Source organism: Canis lupus, chromosome 36 (assembly GCF_048164855.1).
Source record: "Canis lupus baileyi chromosome 36, mCanLup2.hap1, whole genome shotgun sequence".
NCBI classification, from domain to species: domain Eukaryota; kingdom Metazoa; phylum Chordata; class Mammalia; order Carnivora; family Canidae; genus Canis; species Canis lupus.
In genome coordinates, this window is record NC_132873.1 from 12,586,844 (window position 1) to 12,607,232 (window position 20,389).

General features: G+C 35.4%; 1 protein-coding gene across 3 annotated transcripts in view; it reads right to left on the reverse strand.

Annotated features, from left to right (window-relative positions):
* CPS1 (carbamoyl-phosphate synthase 1) overlaps positions 1-20,389 on the reverse strand; it is a 357,452-nt gene that overhangs the window by 87,148 nt on the left and 249,915 nt on the right. For all 3 annotated transcript variants that reach the window (XM_072813561.1, XM_072813560.1, XM_072813562.1), the window contains 6 exons: positions 11,226-11,335; positions 7,954-8,098; positions 6,789-6,878; positions 5,018-5,074; positions 2,801-2,893; positions 15-104 (listed from right to left, as the gene is read on the reverse strand). In XM_072813561.1, coding sequence (XP_072669662.1) covers positions 15-104; positions 2,801-2,893; positions 5,018-5,074; positions 6,789-6,878; positions 7,954-8,098; positions 11,226-11,335 — 585 coding nt within the window. The remainder of the gene's footprint in view (positions 1-14; positions 105-2,800; positions 2,894-5,017; positions 5,075-6,788; positions 6,879-7,953; positions 8,099-11,225; positions 11,336-20,389) is intronic.

A 20,389-nucleotide genomic window follows, 5' to 3' on the forward strand; every position in this document is an offset into this window, starting at 1 on the left:
AACAGATTACTTACCTTTACTAGTAGTCGAATTACATTGTTTTTAATCCCACAGTCTACAGCTACCACCTTCGTGGGGTTTCCTTTGCCATACACCTTGACATCCTGCCATTTTAACAAGCAGACAGTGAGAGGGAAGTACCAGCCAGGAGCAACACGCCAATATCATAAACACATCTGAGGATGCTTTGCACTTCTATTGGCAACAGATTGATTGCTAACTACTAGGGAGTGACTGGCTGTTAACAATCAATTTATAAGGCACAGCGAGTGCCACAAACTGTATCTTTTTTTTTTTTTATGAGGGAAATGATACTTTGCTGTTTTATACAAAATGTTGATTACAGTAATAACAATGATCCCTAAGAAATTAGTTGCTTCCATAGTTAACAATAATCTCTCCCATGTTTTACCTCATTAACAACCAGTGGCAATGGAATTTTCAAGTATCATTGCCTGATTCAGCGCTAGATAGATGTGGTAATAGATACATCATGCTTTAAATACCACTTGATCCTCAACTTGCAATAAAGTTTGGATGGGCCAGAGCTGTTGCGCATTAGGCTTATGCAGTGGAGCTAATGGATAAAATCAGTATGAGAGGCAGAGGATTGCTAAACTAGTGTAGACCACTGGTCTCTTTAGGTTATGCAATCATTTACATTTAAATGGTAGACTTCATAAAAGGATCCCCGAGCATATCATAATCATTACCTACATCTTAAGCACTGCTTGGAGCTAGATCCATTTTCACAGGCATTTACCCAAGAAGCAGTTCCCCAAAGTCATAAAAGGAGAAATAATAGAAGTGGAGAGAAAGCCTAGAGGGCTGGGTGCCCACACTGACTATGGCTTTGAGAGCTACATAGTATATCCTGTATTTAGGATGATTTCAATGTTTCCAAAAGGTTTTAGAGGAAAGTTGCAACCTGGATATTTGAAAGAGCATTTTACTTTAACTGAAATGTCTACTCGCCACTTTCCACAAACTCTATAGAATGGGAAATCATAATCCTTAAATTGCACTTGAAATACATCTATCTATCTATCTATCATCTATCTATCTATCTATCTATCTATCTATCTATCTATCTATAAAATTTGTCACATTTTTTCCCCTGTTAACTATTCTAGAGAAAAAAAAATGTCCCATTCCTTCCATGATCTGGGGAAATTATTGCTGAGCTGATCCATAAGTGCTACAGATCAGCTCTCTCATCAAATAATCTGAAAAAGTATAGATTTATTTTTAACCTTAGGCTTCTACTACAAAAGAAAGCAATATTACCATCTAGTTGTAGCTACATCAAATTGCAATTACAAGACAATGAATTAAGTTATCAAACATATCCAAACAAAACTCAGAGAAGAAATATAATCTGATACAAACACTCATTTTATCACAGCTACAGTGAAATTATTTAATTGCACTAGCATTAAGAAACAGAGTCAGTTTTCACCATTGCAATCGCTCTCTTGATTTGATGTAGACAAAAATACAGAGAGGCTCCTTGTTGCTGGTCCCCACACAAAGTACATTATATACTCCCCATACAGAATGGCAAGTTTTAAGCAAGACCCCACAGACGCATGAATATATGAATGTGCATTATGAGTCTTGAAGAAAGGAATGTATTATGCACTATTTTTAACCTTATGACTACAGAATTTATTTTAAGGTGAATTTCTCTAGGTCAGTGTTCCTCACATGTGGAAAAGGCCACAGTAGATCTCCAAGGTAGTTTTCAATTCTAAAAGGAAAAATCACCCTTTTTCATGCTGTGTCTTCAACTAAATCACTTTACAGGAGAATGTATAGAAACAAAAACAAAAAAAGTTTCATGCCATTTGAATGGACATATTCTAGAATTGAAAACAAGGGACTATTGCATATGACATAATCAGGTTCCAAATATATAAACAATTATGTCTAATTTAAAATTCACTGTCTTGGGGCGCCTGGGTGGCTCAGCAGTTTGGTGCCTGCCTTTGGCCCAGGGCATGATCCTGGAGTCCCACATCGGGCTCCCTGCATGGAGCCTGCTTCTCCCTCTGCCTGTGTCTCTGCTTCTCTCTGTGTCTCTCATGAATAAATAAATAAAATCTTTTTAAAATTTTTAAAAAAATAAATAAAATTCACTGTCTTTAGCAACTCATATTTCTTATGCTTCACCATCCTGTGAATGCATGTTTGTGCCCAACGTCAGCATCAAGGCTAGGACTGATCCTCAGGGACCCATAATCATGGTCCCCCTTTCCATGTGAATAGGCATAGGAATGGGAATATCAGATAATATCAATGTATGTTTTCACTGAGGCTGACATGCTATTAATTAGGTGATTTTTCAGTCTTTTAATAACATTTTCTTAAGGAAAGGCCCTGGTGCACCAAAGTTCTCACAGCACGAATTCTTCATAAGATGCTGTTCTCTAGAGTCATTCTGAATGATGCTACATTGCAGCAAGTAAAAGTTACTAACTTTAAATGCACTGATTTGGGGCAGCCCGGATGGCTTATGTCGGGCTCCCTGCATGCAGCCTGCTTCTGTCTCTGCCTCTCTCTCTCTCTATCTATCTCTCTCTCTCTCTCTCTCTCTCTGTCATTAATAAATAAATAAATAAAATCTTTAAACAAATTAAAAAAATAAATGCACCGATTTGTAATATATATCTTAGCAGCTATGAGATCCTCCCCACCCCCCTCAACGTGGGTGCTTCAGGAAGATGACCTCAGCCTACGTGAAGATCTTGATATTCTAAGAAATAAAACTAAGAAAAAAAAATGAAGGGAAATCTCTCACCTTGGTTGAAACCTCAGCAATCAAATTCTGCTTATTTGGATCCACAAAATCCACCGACTGACCTTCAAATTCAATCTTCCCAAGCATGGTACCCTATCAAAAACAAAATTAGACAGTTAAAAGGGAGCAATAGTTAAGGTACTGACAGGATCCATCCATGAGGATTGAAATGGCTGCTCCAAGATCTAAATGTCTCTATAACTACTCATAACCATCAGCAGAAGTCTCTCATCTTCCCAACCAGGAAAGACGAATTAATTTGCACAATATGTTTCGAGAAACACCCTGGGAAGTACAATTTATTTATTTATTTATTTATTTATTTATTTATTTATTTATTTATTTATTTATTTATTTTTAGGGTGGAAACTGGCACCTAGAGTAAGCAAATTCAAAAGGCATCAGAATTCAGGTGTCTGACTGAGTTCCAGGCTGGTGCAAATTAGAGCATTTAGGGTACCTCTTCCCTCGGTGCATGTCCCCTAAAGATAGTTCACTGGGGACATGGATGAGACAATCTATTGAGAAGAAAATAAGAAATCTAAAAGTTGTAGAAATTTGAAAAGAAGGAGAATTAAGTAAATTAGGGTAGTAAAATTCATTTACAAAGTGATGTGAAAATGCTCTATAAGTCACAACCTTTGAGAAGTGGAGTTGAAAATATTTGCTGATTTGAATGTGTTAATGTCCTTTTGTCCCTAAGGCTCTGAATTTTAAAGAATGTTTTGACCTCTGTGAGGTTTTCACAAATTAGCCTTGCTAGCCTGAACACAGCAAATGTTTTATTATTAGATATGTCATAAGAGTTACTTATTTGCTAGTAGGCCTAGCTTTATCTATTTAACAAAAATAGCATATTGCATTTAGTAACCAAGACTTTACCAGGTGGGGTTGGGGAAAGTCAAGATAATTCATTGATTTGCCTTGGTCCAAGGAAATCACTGCATTGAAGGGAAAAGAAAGAAGCCTTTATTTCCTTCTGAAATGTATCCCTTAAGGAAAGGAGCAGTCACCTGGGAATGAGTAAGGGTGGAAAGTACCAGCATGTCATTCTCATTGGTATCTCAGGAAAATTATGGAGGAGGAAGTAAAATAATAGGTGGAGTGGAAGGACTGTGTAAGCTCTCACTGTCTTCCTTCCAGTCATGGGTGTGTGGCTGTGCCTTCTTCAAAGAGCTGTTTTCAGAAAGCTCTTCTTTCTCTTTACAGAGATCCTATGTCAATGTACATTCTGATAAGGAGTCTACAATAGATCTTCTTGAAGAGTCTATTTCACTTTGAAATAGTATTATTTCTTTTTTTTCCTTTTTTATGTAATAAAATTCAATGGGAAACTTTAGTGGTATTTGGGGAATTAAGTTAGCATTAGTGAGGTAATTTTCTTTCTGGTCTGGGATATGAAGGTTTTGTGTAGGGAAAAAAATAGTGCCCTCCTTTTCCAACTAGAAGAAGCAAGCAGATGATGATGACATATTCTAAAAAGGAGGGGTCAGATGGTTCAGCAATCAGATATGCAAGCAAAAAATAAAATTACCTTTTATCATCTCGGGCATTGGTACAGTCTTACGAAAGACTATATAACTGAAGTAACGTTTGCAGGGCTCATTGGACACACCCATGAAATATAACTCATTAATTTTACAGATTACTCTTCCAAGACTAAACAAATAACAGCACCAATGCTGCACACTTCCTTGTTTGCCTTTTTCAGCAGGTCACTATTAAATTGAGGCAAAATCGTTATGCACCTGGTTACCTTCTCCACTGGTCTCACTAACCCTGTCACTTGAGCAGAATTATAAAGGCCTCGACTCACTGGGACAGTGAACACACAGTGGGCGCTAAATAACCTGCTGCCAAGTGAATTAATCTCGAGTCCATTTGGCAACAAGCTTCCCAATCAAGTATTCAGTCTTGAAAATACATCAGAAGTAGTAAAACAAGATGACAGAGGCCCAAATGACAGAAACTGGTCCGATTTTTTCTCTCATATCGTTGGACTCCTCAAGCACTGATAAAAAATAGAATATATATTATATTTTTTAATTTATAAAGAGTGAGCATCATAAATATATTATATACGATATGTATCAGGAATATATATATATAGATAGATATTCATATCTACCTATCTATCTATCTATTATCTATCATCTATCTATCTATGTAGAGAGAGAGAGAGAGAAACTTAGAATTGGCTAAAGATGATGATCATACCTTATCCCGAATTATTTTAGTCAGCATTCTTGTATCCACTCCATAAATTGCAGGGACCTATAAGAAAAAAAATTTGTAGTGACAGTGAAATTGGAGGAAATTAGATCCAGCATATTGTTTTCAAGTTATAAACTTAGCATCATCTATCTTCTTGAGCAGTAAATAATTTCCCTGCTCTTTCTTTTCTCTGACCCAGGGTGACTGTGTTGTCAGAACACGGTAAATTGCTGTTCCAGTTGGGAACAGGACTCTTAATACCCAGGCCCTTCCTCAGAATAAAAAATGAAAAATTCAGAACATCAATCTTCTGCTACAGTGTTGTTTCTTCTTACAACAGGATGTTAAATAGGTAATGTTACATATTTATATATATTATAATATATAATAATATATAATTATATATTAAATGTATTTATATATATAAATAATGTAATTTGTGAATTTCATAAGCAATGAAATATAAATAATGTGCAAATCCACATTTTAAGCCAAATGTTCTGGCTACCTATGAGACACTCAACTCATTTTTCTGAAGATGCTTATTAAGTAGTCAGGTTGTAATGAGATTTGGCCATCCTATTAGGAAATCAGGCAATACCACCATGTTTTCTTTTCTTTGAGTGGTTGGATAGAGACAGATGTGGTAAAATAAAAGGGCAATGAGTTAGGAAGCAGCAAAACAGGTTCTAATTTTTTTTCTTCCCATTTATTTGAGTGATGTTTGAGCAACGTGTTCTTCCTCACTGTACACAGAAAGAGGTGAACTAGTTACTTAGACCCTCTTCTACTCTATGTGTCTGTGATCATGAAAGAAGTTTCAAAGCACATTTTAAAAACAAACTAACAAGTCATGGATTAAGATTATACTCAAACCATTGGTTCTGACACAGAGCAGCTGTAATATCAGTTGCCTGATGACACAAAGGAAACATTAAGCGGAGGGTCTCCTAAATGACCGTTACAAAAATTAGCTGTCTCGGGAATGGAGGTGAATTCAGATAATGGTTGAGAATGAAAGAGCAATGATTCAGAGGATGATATAGATGCCTTCTTCTCCCTCTTTAAGATTTAGAAAGAATGAAACCCAGGAAGCCAACATCAAGATTTCTTGATTTGTCAGAAAGGAGCAATATTTAGGTAGATGTTCACTGTGTGGCAGAGCTTCTCAGAATAATACTCTATCAGTTATAGACCCCACAATAATTCAACAAAAAACAGCTATAGCAACACTGGAGATGAAGCCAAAAATATAGCAGGTCTCTTAACTTTAAGTACATCTGATATTGAAACCAGGGAAAATCCTCTTATTTAATTAGAAAATAATACTTAAACTAAGGAAAGTATAAGACAAGGTTTTATAACCCTTTTCAATTACTACTTCAAATAATATTATATCAAATTATATGTCATAGAGTCGTAATGTTTGAGCAGAAAGAAATTTAATAGCAATCTATTTATCCCATAAGAGTTAAACATTTAGGAAGTATGGTATGATTACACGATCTGCACAAAATCACACAGATAGTTAACGGTAAAGCCGGTACTAGAACCCATGATGCAAGTTGTATGTCGCAATCCTGGATATAAGGGGATGGGAAAATTAAGTGGCTCAAGAAAATAAGAGATTCTAAAACATTCTCTAGGTCCTTTCCCCAAAAAGAAATGTTACCAAGCCTGTGTGAGTGCCACGTAGTGGATTAAACCAAAAACACATGGCCCTTGGTGTTTAGAAGAGAATTAGTCCAGACAGGTCAGCCTGCATATTTCTCACCTTTTCTTCCTGTAGCCACTGCCCAAGACTCTTGGTAGCCAGCCAGTGGTGGTAGTCATCGCTATAATTCAGCACCAGCAAACCTGCAACCTGGAAAGACAGGGAATTGTTTTAAAGGGGTGACCACAAAATACTATCCAACTCTTGTGACTTGTCTTACGAGTCTGTTTGCAATTTTTAAAAAAATGTTTATTATATCCACAGATACAAGGCTTAAAATTATGGAGACATGAAAAAAAAAGATGATCATCATTCTTCTCTTAAAATACATCGTTATTACCTTAATTACCACATCGAGGAATAGTCTTACCCCATTTGCCAAATTCAATGACTAAGCTAGGCTCCCATCTCAGCACCTTGGTACTTTTTCTCTGTGGCATTTAACAATAGTCTAATTAATAATTACTTTAATATACATGAAGAGTAAATAATTTTTCATCTTCATTTAAAGGAGACTGAGATATATGGGGAAAATGGTGAGAAATAGAATTAAGCTAAATGATCAGTCCAAGCCATTCAAAAATAGAGTGGGGAAAAAAAAGAAAAAGAAAAATAGAGTGATGAATTTGGAATATACATTTTTTTATTGTTTCTATGGTCCACATTCCTAATATTATCCAAATTTATTTTGATTAGGAAATCTTAATGTGTTTACTTTTAGACTGGCACATAGCTATCTTTTATTCATCCCCTAAGTAGGATAAGATTAAAAGGCAAATAGTTGATACAGAGTTGATTACCAAAGACCTTTTAAAACATAATTCATCACCATTTCTTGTAGCATAGTTGTCATTTAGACTTATAGCAACATCTTTCCAAATTAGCCAAGTTTCATCCAAGGCATTAAGAACAAATGCAAAGTGCCATGAAAAATGAGATTCAAAATAATATCATGTTAAAAATTATTCTCATATACATAAGGTTGAGAACACAAGTTTAATGGTTTGTACTACAGTATTGAGGAAAAACTTTGACTGCCTTAAATTCTTAAAAATAAATCAACTACCCCCCCAAATGAGACTTTTTATTAATTTTTTAAAGTAGGCTTCATTCCCAACGTGGGGTTCAAACTCACAACCCTGAGATCAAGAGTCTCATGCTCTAGCAACTGAGCCAGCTAAGTGCCCTGAATTGAGACTTTTTAAATAGTCATCACTGGCACTACCTTAATTCCATCAGACTCCAGATATTTGCTAAGTCCCAGTTCATCCAGTGCAGTAGTGTCAGGGGCTCCACCATTCCCAATAATGGGATTGGCCATGGTGAGAATCTGTCCCTTGTAGGCAGGGTCAGTAAGAGCTTCCGGGTACCTGAGTAAAGATGCCAAAAAATTACAAACAAAAAAATGTATGTAACTACAAAACTACAATCCACATACGTACTCTTAATTATTGAACTCTTGACAATCAGAGAACATGAGATTAAAATCCTATAAGGATGCCTCTAGATTTTACAAATCTAAAGAAATTTTATGGTAGAGTATGAAAAGCTATCCCATCACATTACTGATATGAAAAGACAAACTGATTTTTTGAAAAAGCTTTTTCATTTGAGTATAGTTGACACACAATGTTACCCCCCCTTCCCTCTGGCAACCATCAGTTTGTTCTCTGTATCTGTGGGTTGATTCTGCTCTTAAGATAAACTGACTCATAAGTACTAAGTACTAAGGCACATAATTTTCATCCTCTCTACTTCTTCAACTCTTTAATTCCTTAAAAACTTCCTTCATGGGTCTTCACTTTGAAAAAAACTGTTCTATTTAAAGTTTGAAGGTATCCTGAAGTTTCTCCTTGCCTACCAGACATGAATCCAAACTGATATTTACTATTAAGGGCTCCCAGTTTCACCAAAATATTAATTGTTAAAAATGTTTAAGTTACTTTTTTAAAATGTCTTTTAGGAAACTGAAGAGTATCCTGATTACATCTCTGGTAAGTCACTGGCATCACCAGTGACTTCATGGGTATCTACGTTTATTAAAATTCATTGAACATTTAAAAGGACTGAGTTCATCTCTGTGCTAGAATTACCCAATAACCTAAAGGTCGTAGGTTTTTATTTTAAAGTCTAGAAAAGGGGAAAAACAAGAATACATATATTCTAAGAAAGAATTGCTCAATACAGTTGATTGTTAAAATAGATTTTGAAAGAGGTATATAGGTTTGAGAATCATTATCAACTTAGAAAAAAATCAATCCCACAAGAATTAACCTGAAGCACTTCTGACTTCTAAATCAAAAGATTCCAAATAACTATCTAAAGTACTAATGTGGAATTAGGGAGGAATGCATTAGGTCTTTATTTTAAAGTTAAAGACACATATAGTCTCAATTTTATGATATATATATATATATGCATGTATATCACTCTTATTCTTAATATTAAGAAACATTATTCCAGTAAATACCAGCAGTTATCTGTAGCTGTTCTCTGTGCCGAATACAATGCAAATGCGATTCCCCCCACCCCTGTACTCACCCACTGCCCCACTCACTTTTTCACTTTCTGCAGAAAGAGTTAAACCAAATTTTTCTTGTGGATTAGTACTACTGAAATGAATTCAGGTGCTGAGGGGGACAGAATCAACAACCTTGAAACCAATAAAGTTCAACTCAGGCAGTAGTCAACATAAATTCTTCAACCCCATCCAGACAAACTCCTCCCAGAACTACCTTTGTCAACAAAACACTTAGTCTTTCAGCTCAGCAACCCCTGAGGTGACTAGAGTGCTGTAATATTTATCCACACCTCCATCAGCTAATTTCTCAGATGCCTCTCACCTGTCAGGAACTGATAATTTTTTAACCAAGGCTTACACACAATATAAATGCATTTCTTGAAGATGAAAAACAAAATAACCCCTTTAATTATCAACCACCTTGCTGAGTGAGCCACACAATGAATGAAAGCAACAATTCTCAATGGAAAATAGGGTCTGTGGACTAATCTTATTAATGAATGCCTTTTCTACTTCAAAAACATCTTTAATTAATTTAATTTTACTTCCCTTTCTTCTTTCTCTCCATAAAAGAACCGGCCGTTCCCTTTAAACATATGCTTACAATACTCTCTCTGGTAAATGAATAAATACTGCTTGTCCTAGAGAACTGCAGTGTTAGAAGCAAATTAATCCATCAGGTCCTGTTTGACTTTTGTGATGTGACAAGATTTATTACCCATAATCTATCACAGGGAAGAAAACTCTAGTGCCCTCCATCATTCTGATCTATATTAAACAGTTGTTTGTTGGCAGGTATATTAACACAGCTAGTAATTAGTGCTGTCGAAAAGCTTAAATAATTGCCTGGTGAAGCAAAACTTTGCAAACAGCTTTCATACACTGTAATTTAATGTTCTCACCAGTGGAACTATTTTAAAACCCACCTAATATTCTTCATTTCAAACAGAGAGTCGAGAGTTTACAGAAGAATGTATGTTAATAATATAATGTAAGTTTGATCAGTCGATAACTTCGATATCAGTTAACCCAATGTCTCCTTGTCTTTATAAGGTTAACTGAATTTTCCTAAAGAATTTCTCAAATACTCCAAGGAAGTTTAGTCCATTGAATCTCTAATGGAAACCTCTTGAAATCACCCAGCCAAATTTTTTTAAAGGACTCAGCTTGTTTGTTTTTTTAATCTCAGCTACAAATTGCTATCTAATACAGCTCCTTCATTTTTAGATGTGGAAACTAGGATTCAGAAAGGTTAAGTGATTTTTCTCAATATTGCAGAATCTATTGTCATTGAAAGTTGATCAGAACTTTAGTCTTCTGGTTCCCAATGAACAGACATTTGTTGGTTGATTAGAACAGCTGTGTGATTTCTGTGGCAGCTCTTATCTTTGTTGCCACACGTCTATTAGCAAATCTTAAACACTGAGTTGAGTCTCAATTGATAAATTTTGAAAATATTAGATCTCTGAACCTGTAAGACAATAAATGTATCTGTTATTTCACCTTTCTTACTATAGTGCGAAATTACACAGAATACCTAAGAACTTTCTTAGCTCCTTATAGTAGTTCATAGTAGATGCGTAAGGTGGATTCTTAACTGTGTTAAAGGAATGGCACCAGTGTGCTACCCATCCTTTTCCTTGCTCTGGTTTTTACCTGACTCAGATCTATACCTTCCCTCGCAGAAGCCATTCAGTAATCTCATATAACCTGTGTCCTTGGACTCGAGGTTTCTAGGATTAATTTTATTCTTTATTTTCAGGGGAATACGAGTGTTTGTGTTCTTTCATTTTACCGCAGCAGGGAAGAGTTTGTGTGTATGCTGGAATAGACCACATGCAAGCACAGAGCAACGTCAGGAGAATATGTAGTCTTATTATGATGTGATGATTTCAACTTCCCACTGTGAGTCAGGTCATCTAGTTATTCCTCTACACAGAGGAAGAGTAAAACCTTGGAGCACGAGCATTACTCACCCTGCCAGGCCCGTGTTAAAAACCACTTCACCAGCAACAGAGGATGGATGGCCGAAGGAGTAACCTTTCATCTTAGTTCCATCTTCCAGGACAATGTGTGCTGTCTGCGCCTAAAGAAACAGATCCATGAATCTTAGCTGAATACAAAACATGAGGCACAACTAGTTGAGAAATATCCAAAGATATGATACACACACTTTTTAAATAAATATACACCATAGTTGATGAAACCACACTGCCTCTATTTGGAGTTGCTCCCCTGTTCCTTGTCACTTTTCTTCAAACGTATGGCTCTAGTCACTGGCAGCTGTTTTGTTTTGCTTGAAAAAAGAACTGAAGCATGTTCATACACTGTCTATTCTAAGTCTACTTGTAGAATTATTGACAATCCAGAAATACTTCTGTTGAGCTGAAATGTTAAGTCTATCTTTTTCCCCTTACTATTCCAGAGCATGGCCCGTGTCTTGCTTTAAGGGAACTTCATGAGTTTGCAAAAACATTGTGTATTGTACCATAGAGCTCATCATCACTCTGAGGTTTAGAGCTAGAAGGAATCTTAAAGATTATCCATCACATTGTGTTCCGGAGACCTGGTGTAAAGAGGCAGCCCATGGGACAACTCCATCACACAGGAGGGCTCCAGAACACAATGTGATGGATAATCTTTAAGATTTCTTCTCGCTTAAACCTCAGAGTGATGGTGAGCTCTATGGTCATAGAGGAGCCAAAACTTTGTCCCTCTATTAATACTGATACAAAAGGAAGCACTAGGAAACATCTAAAAAGAGATCACATTATATTTTTTAGTAGAGTTAATGGTATCTAGTCTGGTTCTCTCTTTAGAATATAAGGCATTCTGAATTTGATTACTTCACCATACTAATCTTTGAACCAGCCTCTGAAAAATCCATGACTAAGAAGAGGTGCAATGAGAGAAACTTATCTTAGAAGCAGACATCAGCTGCTCTTCAAAATTCTACTGTTGAAACAAATTAGGTCAAATTTCACTATCCATAAAATTCAGGGAAGGGAGAAATGTGTTAAGCCACATTCTGAGAGGCAAAATGTAGACTCTGTAAGAAACTACAGGGCAAAATAAGTGGAACATGGTTTTACAAAAATATAAAGAAAAATATCTCTGCAAGAATTGAGGAAATTTGGTTAATTTTTGGTGTAATTTTTTAAGATTGGAGATGGCACTGTGCTTATATTTAAGAGTCCCTTTTTAAAAAAAGATATACGGCAAAGTATTTAAGAATAAAATAATATGACATATGAGATTTCCTTTAAAATATTCAAGGGCTAGGGCAAATGTATAGACATATAAATAAATTTGGCCATGAGTTGAAATTGTTGAAGTAAGGGAGATCAGGGTGCTGTTCTCTCTGTTCTCTCTGAGAAGATTAAGTGCATCCATTAAAGAGAAACAGGAATTCTCTACTTTCTTTCCCTTACAGTTTTAGGACCAGACTCATAGTGTCTAATCCTTTTGTACCCTACCATCCACCCCCACTTCCACCACACACACACACACACACACACACACACACACACGTTGGCATACAGCAGAAGCTCAGTGAGTGATTTCTAGACCTTTGTTACTACTCTCTTTTAGTTTAGCAACAGGCAGTCAGCTTTTCTAGTGTTAAAATGGGAAAACCTGATTATTTTCTCTAGTAATCTTCTCCATAGAAATACAATGCCCCTTTTTAGGTATAAAGTACACAAATCTCTTGGCTTTCGAATGATTGCTCTTTAATGTATAAAGCAGTGTTTGATCATCTTTAAACCAATATACTCTATGCCTAAATATTGTTTATAGTAGGTATGCACACACATGAACTTATATTTACATGCAAAATAATTTAGTATATCCTATTAAAATTGATATGTTGAAGATACTCCTCTCAAAAGGAGAATTCGTTTTTTTAAAATCAGAGGCACAATGCATGGATCTATTTCTGAGAAAGATTGGACAAAATGCTGTACTGCACTTCTTATATATGTTTCGGTGTGTGAGTGCATATGTGTGTGGCCATAGGCAGAGTGACCCAAAGGAATTTTGTTGGCTTATTAAATAATCTTTAAGATAAAGTTTCGTTTTATGTATCGCTTTGGAACTAGGGTTCAAGATCTCAAGCTTGATATTTTATCTTTGAATAATTATGGTTTATCTTCTCAGCAACTTTTTTTTGGAATTTAAGAAACAAAACATATAAGCATAGGGGAAGGGAAGAAAAAATAAAATAAGATGAAAACTGAGGGAAGCAAACCGTAAGAGACTCTAAACTATAGGGAACAAACTGAGAGTTGCTAGAGGAGAGATGAATAAGGGATGGGGTAATTGGGTGATGGGCATGGAGGAGGGCACATGATGGAATTAGCACTGGGAGTTGTATGCAACTGATGAATAAGTAAATTCTACCCCTGAAACTAATACTACACTCTATGTTAACTAAATTGAATTTAAATTTTTTAAAAGCTTTGGAATTACTCAGCATAAAGAAAAATAAGTAATTAATGTAATATGAGTGGTGGCAAGGCTTCTACACAAGTTCTGAATTCTGCTTCTGTATACAGGAAATCAACTGTGCATGTCACTTCTTCTAATAGCATGATTTTCTTATTTTGCATTTTATTTTAACTTGCCAACTATTGTTTATTTACAATTCAAGACTGATGACTTGACTTATTACAATTCAAGACTTATTACAATTCAAGGTTGATGATTTTAAAAAGTAAGAATAATAATGTTCAGTGTACTGCTAAAGATTATAAGCTAATCAAATGTCTATGGTGATGGTTCTCAGTAGGGGAATTTTTAATGGGAAAATTCCTTAGGTATCTCTGACATGTTTCACTAGGTGAAACTCTTTGGTCCAGTAATGAAAATTCACTGTCAAAAAAGTATTTTCTACTAAAAGGACTATTTTCTGTTCTTGAGGAATTCATGTGTAACCTACATGTTTCACAAAATGGAAGGAGGGAAGAAAATATTTTCCTAAATAATATGTAACTTTGATAGAACTTAAAAATAACTGTAGTTAGTTGGCAAAATGGGCATGAACTACAAATGCAACTGTTCTCTATACACCAGTTTATCTCTCCTAGTCTAAGCCATACTTGCCTAAAATATCATTTACTTTTTTATCTTTTTTTTTCTTCTCTCATTTAAGAATTGCAAATTGATCTCTGGGTTAGACACCATCTAATTATTTTAAAGAAAGGTAAAAATTAACATAAGCAAATCCAATTCTTATTAGCTTGTTCCTACAATTCTACTTGCCATTTTTCTTTCTCTCTCCATGGGACTAGATTTCTACTTTGCTTTCAGCCTTTTAAAGATATATTTGAGGAGACATTTACTGTTGCCTGAAATAGTCCCTGAGATTGTGTTCAATATGTCTTTTTGATCCTTTAATTTTATTTTTTGTTCTTTTTGGCAGCTTTTATAGATCTTCCAATGCTCTTTCCCACTACACATTATATTGTTACAAGGCTTCTGTTTATTGCCTATAGTACCCTTTATATTCCACTTAACTACATGGGCCTCTGATGAGTTTAAAATGATGAGTGCCAATTGACTTATCTATGAATTGATAGAGGAACTCTGAACAAAGAGCTATTATTTGGAATCCCCTCTGCTAGCTAATAGTTCCCCAAATGCTATTTCATTCCAATGAGTCCAAAAGAAATCACCTAGTTACTATTGTAAGATATTTCAGTAGCCTCATCCTAGTAGAAAGAGGTCCATAGCCTTAGGAATTAGATTGTAACATTAAGTGATAATTTAAGTGCCTACTGCCAGAGCACTTTAATACTTCAAATGCTGAAAGTACAAAGGAAACCTTAATGAAGAGAAGCCTGTACATCCCTACTGTGTCAGGGAAAGTAACCGAAGGATACATAAATATGAATTCTACGAAGTAAATGACCTTAGTAGACATGGTCATGACATGGTCCCCATGTGATTAATAAAAATGTATATGCCAATAAGACTGCTTAGACATTCAGGTAAAAAAAAAAAAATCACTGAGCACCTACAATGTGCCAAGTCCCATGCTAGGCTCTGGAGATACATGGAAAAGTGTCCCTAGGCCCTCCATTTAGCAAAAGAGCTAGATATCTGCATGAATGATAAAAAGAAGAAATCTCAAGAAGAATATCACTGAACGACCTGGGGATAACAAAGATAAAATTTCCTTGGCTTTGGGAGATTTTTCTTTAATAAAAGAATTCACCCTTTCTTTTCCATCTATGCTTTAAGTAATACAAATTAAAATTTTACTAAAGAAATTCATGTCAGATTATGAATTTAAAGTCCAAAATTTAAAGACTCTTTCAGGGGGTGTCTGAGTGGCTCAGTCAGTTAAGTTTTGGTTTCAGTTCAGGTCATGATCTCATGAGATCAAGCCCCATGTTGGGCTTTGTGCTCTGCAGAGCCTGTTGGAGATTCTCTCTCCCTGTCCCTAAAATAAATAAATAAATCTTAAAAATAAAAAAGACTCCTTCACATCTACTCAAATGTCATCCATTTTCTTGGCGAGAACTACCTTGACCCTCTTATTTAAAATAATTATATGCGCCCCAGTGCTCTATCTGCTAATATCTTCCCCAGTCCTTTATCTGCTTAGTCCACTCTTCCTTTATAGCAGTCATTGCCTCCTAATATATCATCCACTGCCTTATTTTTCAAACTTCAGGTGTGCAGAGTATTAGGTCGGCTTCCTTTGCTGGTGTACCTCCAGGGCCAACATTAGTGCCTGGCATAGAGTAGACAATTGTTCAATTCTTGTTGCAGGACTAAATATTTACTGAGTATTAATCTGAAGAAAATAACATAAGAATATACTGGAAATCATTACTATTTTAATCATTATTATTCAGCTTTTAGTTTGTTCAAGATATGAATTTAAAAATAAGCAATACTTGTTTTGAGTTGCCTTTCCATTATTCTTAACTAAGAATGCCTTTCTATAACATTTCTAATCTAGTCTCATAATGTGAAGATATTATGTTGGGAAAGAGATATGAGTGGCATTGAGGGAGACAAGGGTGAAGAAGGGAAAGATCAGTGGATGGTTAAACCAGCATATGCATATTGAGTATGCTACATTTAAGTGTAAAAATGTATGCAGATCTCAGACAAATATCATGATAATACAAAACAAAAGATCATTTATAACTATTTACTAGGCATTTCACATGAAAGAGGCTGACAGTGCTTGAATCACTTAACAAACTGTTTCATTCCCTATTTCACTTTGCAAATATAGTCAAAGAATGAGAAAGCTCTCCTTACCCAGTAAATTCTAAAATATAGAGGAATGGGAAGAAAATTCTGTTTTATTCTATCTAATTTTAGGATAATTTATGGAAATGAATCTTGAAGAAAAATTATTTTACATTTCTTATACTATTCTCAGGTATTAAAAATATGAATTTGCCATCACAGATTCAAGTGAAAGGTCTAAAGTAAGATGAATTCAAAGGGATAAAAAGTTATTTTGCACCCTGAAAGCTCAATCACCAAAATGAGTTGAGTAAACATGTATATATCCACCTTACTCAAACAGAAATTAGAGTCTAATTGGCTGCTGCCCATCTCTTTGTCAATCATTGCAGAGCAATAGAAGGAAGCATGCAATACATTCTAAAGTGGGTCAACTCTGACCCCTGCTTGGTGGAATTGTGGAGGATTTTAGTTCGGTTTGCTCTCACTAGACATGGAGAACAACTATTCTCCAAAATGTGAACACACATATGAGCATTATTTGCAGATGGATACTTTGGATTTTTCCTTTGTTTTTCTCTTGTTGTTGTTAACTTGGGATAACAGTCTCAATTCTTTTTCACATGTCCTTACAGTTCTTCATTTTACTTTTTCCCTTCTGGGTCTTTAACTAATATTCCAATAACTTTTCTTAGTAAAACTTTCATGAAAATTAAATTCCATATGTGACAGGATCCACTTAGCGCCTTAATTGAGTAGCATTGAGTAGCACTTAGCAGCATTAATTGAGTACTCACTTTCATTATAGTGTAATTCTTCATCACTAATTAAATGCATATGAAATTATAAGAATATTCTTCAAATCTCAAAATCATAGCCAATAAAAAAACTTAACTTTTAATCCACTATCTAATTTTAGATTTAAGTGCCTCAAAGTCAAAGGACTAGTTAAATGTTGTTGTTATTATTAGCTTTTATTCATAGTGACTCCACCAAATTGACAATAAAATGCGTAGAAAACAACCCAAACATGCATGGCCCACTAAAGATAATCGTGAAAGGAACCTTAGCAACAGAACAAGAAATGTCTATCTGAGAATCTCATTTCAGTGAGATCAATCACATGGTGTTTGGCAAATGCTTAGGTGACAGATTTTAAAAGATAAAATAACTATGCATTGTAAATATATATTGACATGTTAGAATAAGAATATAATTTTCCATGTAACCAGGTGAGGAATTATTTTAAGTAAAGAGAGGGTAGATTTCTGGAGGAAAAAAGCAGATGCTTTAAGGGAAAAAAAAAATCATAGACTATGGTCAATTACTTCTACCCGGGTCCCATCCATACCAATCCATGCACATCCCTATTTATTAGGGATCATTTAAAATTGTACTCTGCGGGGATCCCTGGGTGGCTCAGCGGTTTAGCACCTGCCTTTGGCCCAGGGTGTGATCCTGGAGACCCGGAATCGAGTCCCACATCGGGCTCCCTGTATGGAGCCTGCTTCTCCCTCTGTCTGTGTCTCTGCCTCTGTGTGTGTGTGTGTGTGTGTGTGTGTGTGTGTGTCTCATGAATAAATAAAATATTTTTTAAAAAGTTACTCCTTTAAAAAAATAAAAAATATTAAAAAATAAAATTGTACTCTGTGGATGGAAAGGAAAGGTAAGATAAACGCAGTTGGTTTGGAGAGAGCAGTGCTGACCGTCCCTCCCACCTTTCTCTCTCTCTCCCTATTCCCTTGCTGGTAAAATATGGATTTCATTGTTTTTTTCATTTGTTTTTTGTTTGCTTAGTTTTGGTTTTGGTTGTATAAATGTGATTAATTGCTGTATATGAAAGGTCAGCTCTACAGATGACTTTGAAGACTTTGTCAGAAAAAATAAGCCTTGAAGAGCTATAATAACTCGGATATGTCCAAGTTCTCACCCTCATCCCTGCCATCTCTTCTTTCTACCTACCCAAATCCTACCACTTGTTAGAAATCCAAGTTTGATTATCTTTGTGCATTAACCAAACGAGCAGAAGACTTGTCCCTTCCCAAGTTAAGGCTAAACAAAAATTGACACTTGTTATTTACTGCCCCATATCCAAGCATGTAACTAATTTCTCCAATAAGACTATAGACAACACCAGACAACATCAAGGACAGAGAGCCTGCCTGTCTGTCCCACACAGGATCACCAGCACATAACAAAATGTCTGGCACATAGTGAGTGACTGGAGAAACCATTTTGTACCTCTCTGAATTCATACCTTGGACCATGAAGTTAACTTTCAGAGACTTTGGAAATGGTCTTTTAACCCCTGGTCCACAAGGAAGAAGTAAGAGGAATTATTGGTGACTTTGGAAAATGGAATTGGGCAGGACTGGCTCAGCCTTTCTTAATCTCTTTTCAAAGAAACCTGTTCTAAGTTGTACATCAAGGCGGGACAGCTGCAGTTGTGTTCACTTGACTAAGGGAATAGAAGTTCCAAGAAGCTTATTTGGTTACATATCTAGGCCCTGTTTTCTAAGCAGCATTAACAGTAATAAAGCTGATACTTAGACTGCTGTTTGAATACTGTGTCTTATTTCTTTTTTTTTTTATTTTTTTATTTATTTTTTTTTTTTTAATTTTTATTTATGATAGTCACAGAGAGAGAGAGAGAGGCAGAGACACAGGCAGAGGGAGAAGCAGGCTCCATGCACCGGGAGCCCGACGTGGGATTCGATCCCGGGTCTCCAGGATCGCGCCCTGGGCCAAAGGCAGGCGCCAAACCGCTGCGCCACCCAGGGATCCCCACTGTGTCTTATTTCTGTATTGATTCTAAATAGAGAAGTTGAAGAGAATGTATCATTAATTATCACCCTAAAATCTTACTAGTAGTATAAGATACTGATTTGTTGAATGCATGAATGAAAATGAATGAATGAATGAGTGAATGAATGAATGAATGAATGAGTACTTGAATGAATGGCTATCAGGTGGCAAAGATGCAATATTTGGATGAATGGCTATCAGGTGGCAAATTTGAATGACTGGCTATCAGGTGGCAAAGGCGCTACATAATTCTATTTTTGTTTCTCTGGAACATAACTGGCTTAAAGAATGCATTCTTGCTTTGCTCCAGTCATATTTTAACTATTTCTTTTAGGTGCTGCTCACAAAGCTAAGAAGCAATGGACAATGTACAGCTGTCTTTAATAACATGTGATTTATTTCCTGGGAGACTAGTTAAGGGAATAAAGAACACCTGCTTTCACAGTATTTTTCTTCCATATTCTACCAACTAGAGATGTAAGTGGGTACAGCAATTCCTTTTTATAAAGCCATTACATCATAATTAAGCTTTATTCACACTTTAGTAAATTACTTTAATAAGATTATCTACTAACTGTTTAGCAGAGTACTGCTAAATGATTAATGAATTTGGTAAAACAGAAAAAATGAAAGTATATGCTATCTTCCACATCCCTATTTTCCATTATTTCCTTTAACATTGAAAATTAGAAACTTTAATACTGGAAATAACAAACATTTATTTTTTCATTTTATACTTGATGTAAGTTTTTACCATATTGTGAATTCTTACTTCCTTTGTCTTATTTTTAGTTGAACTTCTTTTATAAAATATAGATTTCTAGTTCAATATTTTTCTCATTGTCATTGGTTTTACAAATCTTTCAGATCCAAAGATAGTAAGTCTAACAGTAAGATGTTGGAGTTTCAGTGTCTCTCTTTTTGGCATCTTTTCCTAACATCCCCTGGGAGAACAACTTTCAAATCACATCTGGTCCCACACGCTAGATAATAAAGTTACTTAAATAATTACTACTGTAATTAAAAATAATTCCACTGTTCATTGGAATGTAAAATGATGCAGCCATTATGGGAAACAGTATGGAGATCATTCAAAAAAAGTAAAACTGGACTACCATATAATCCA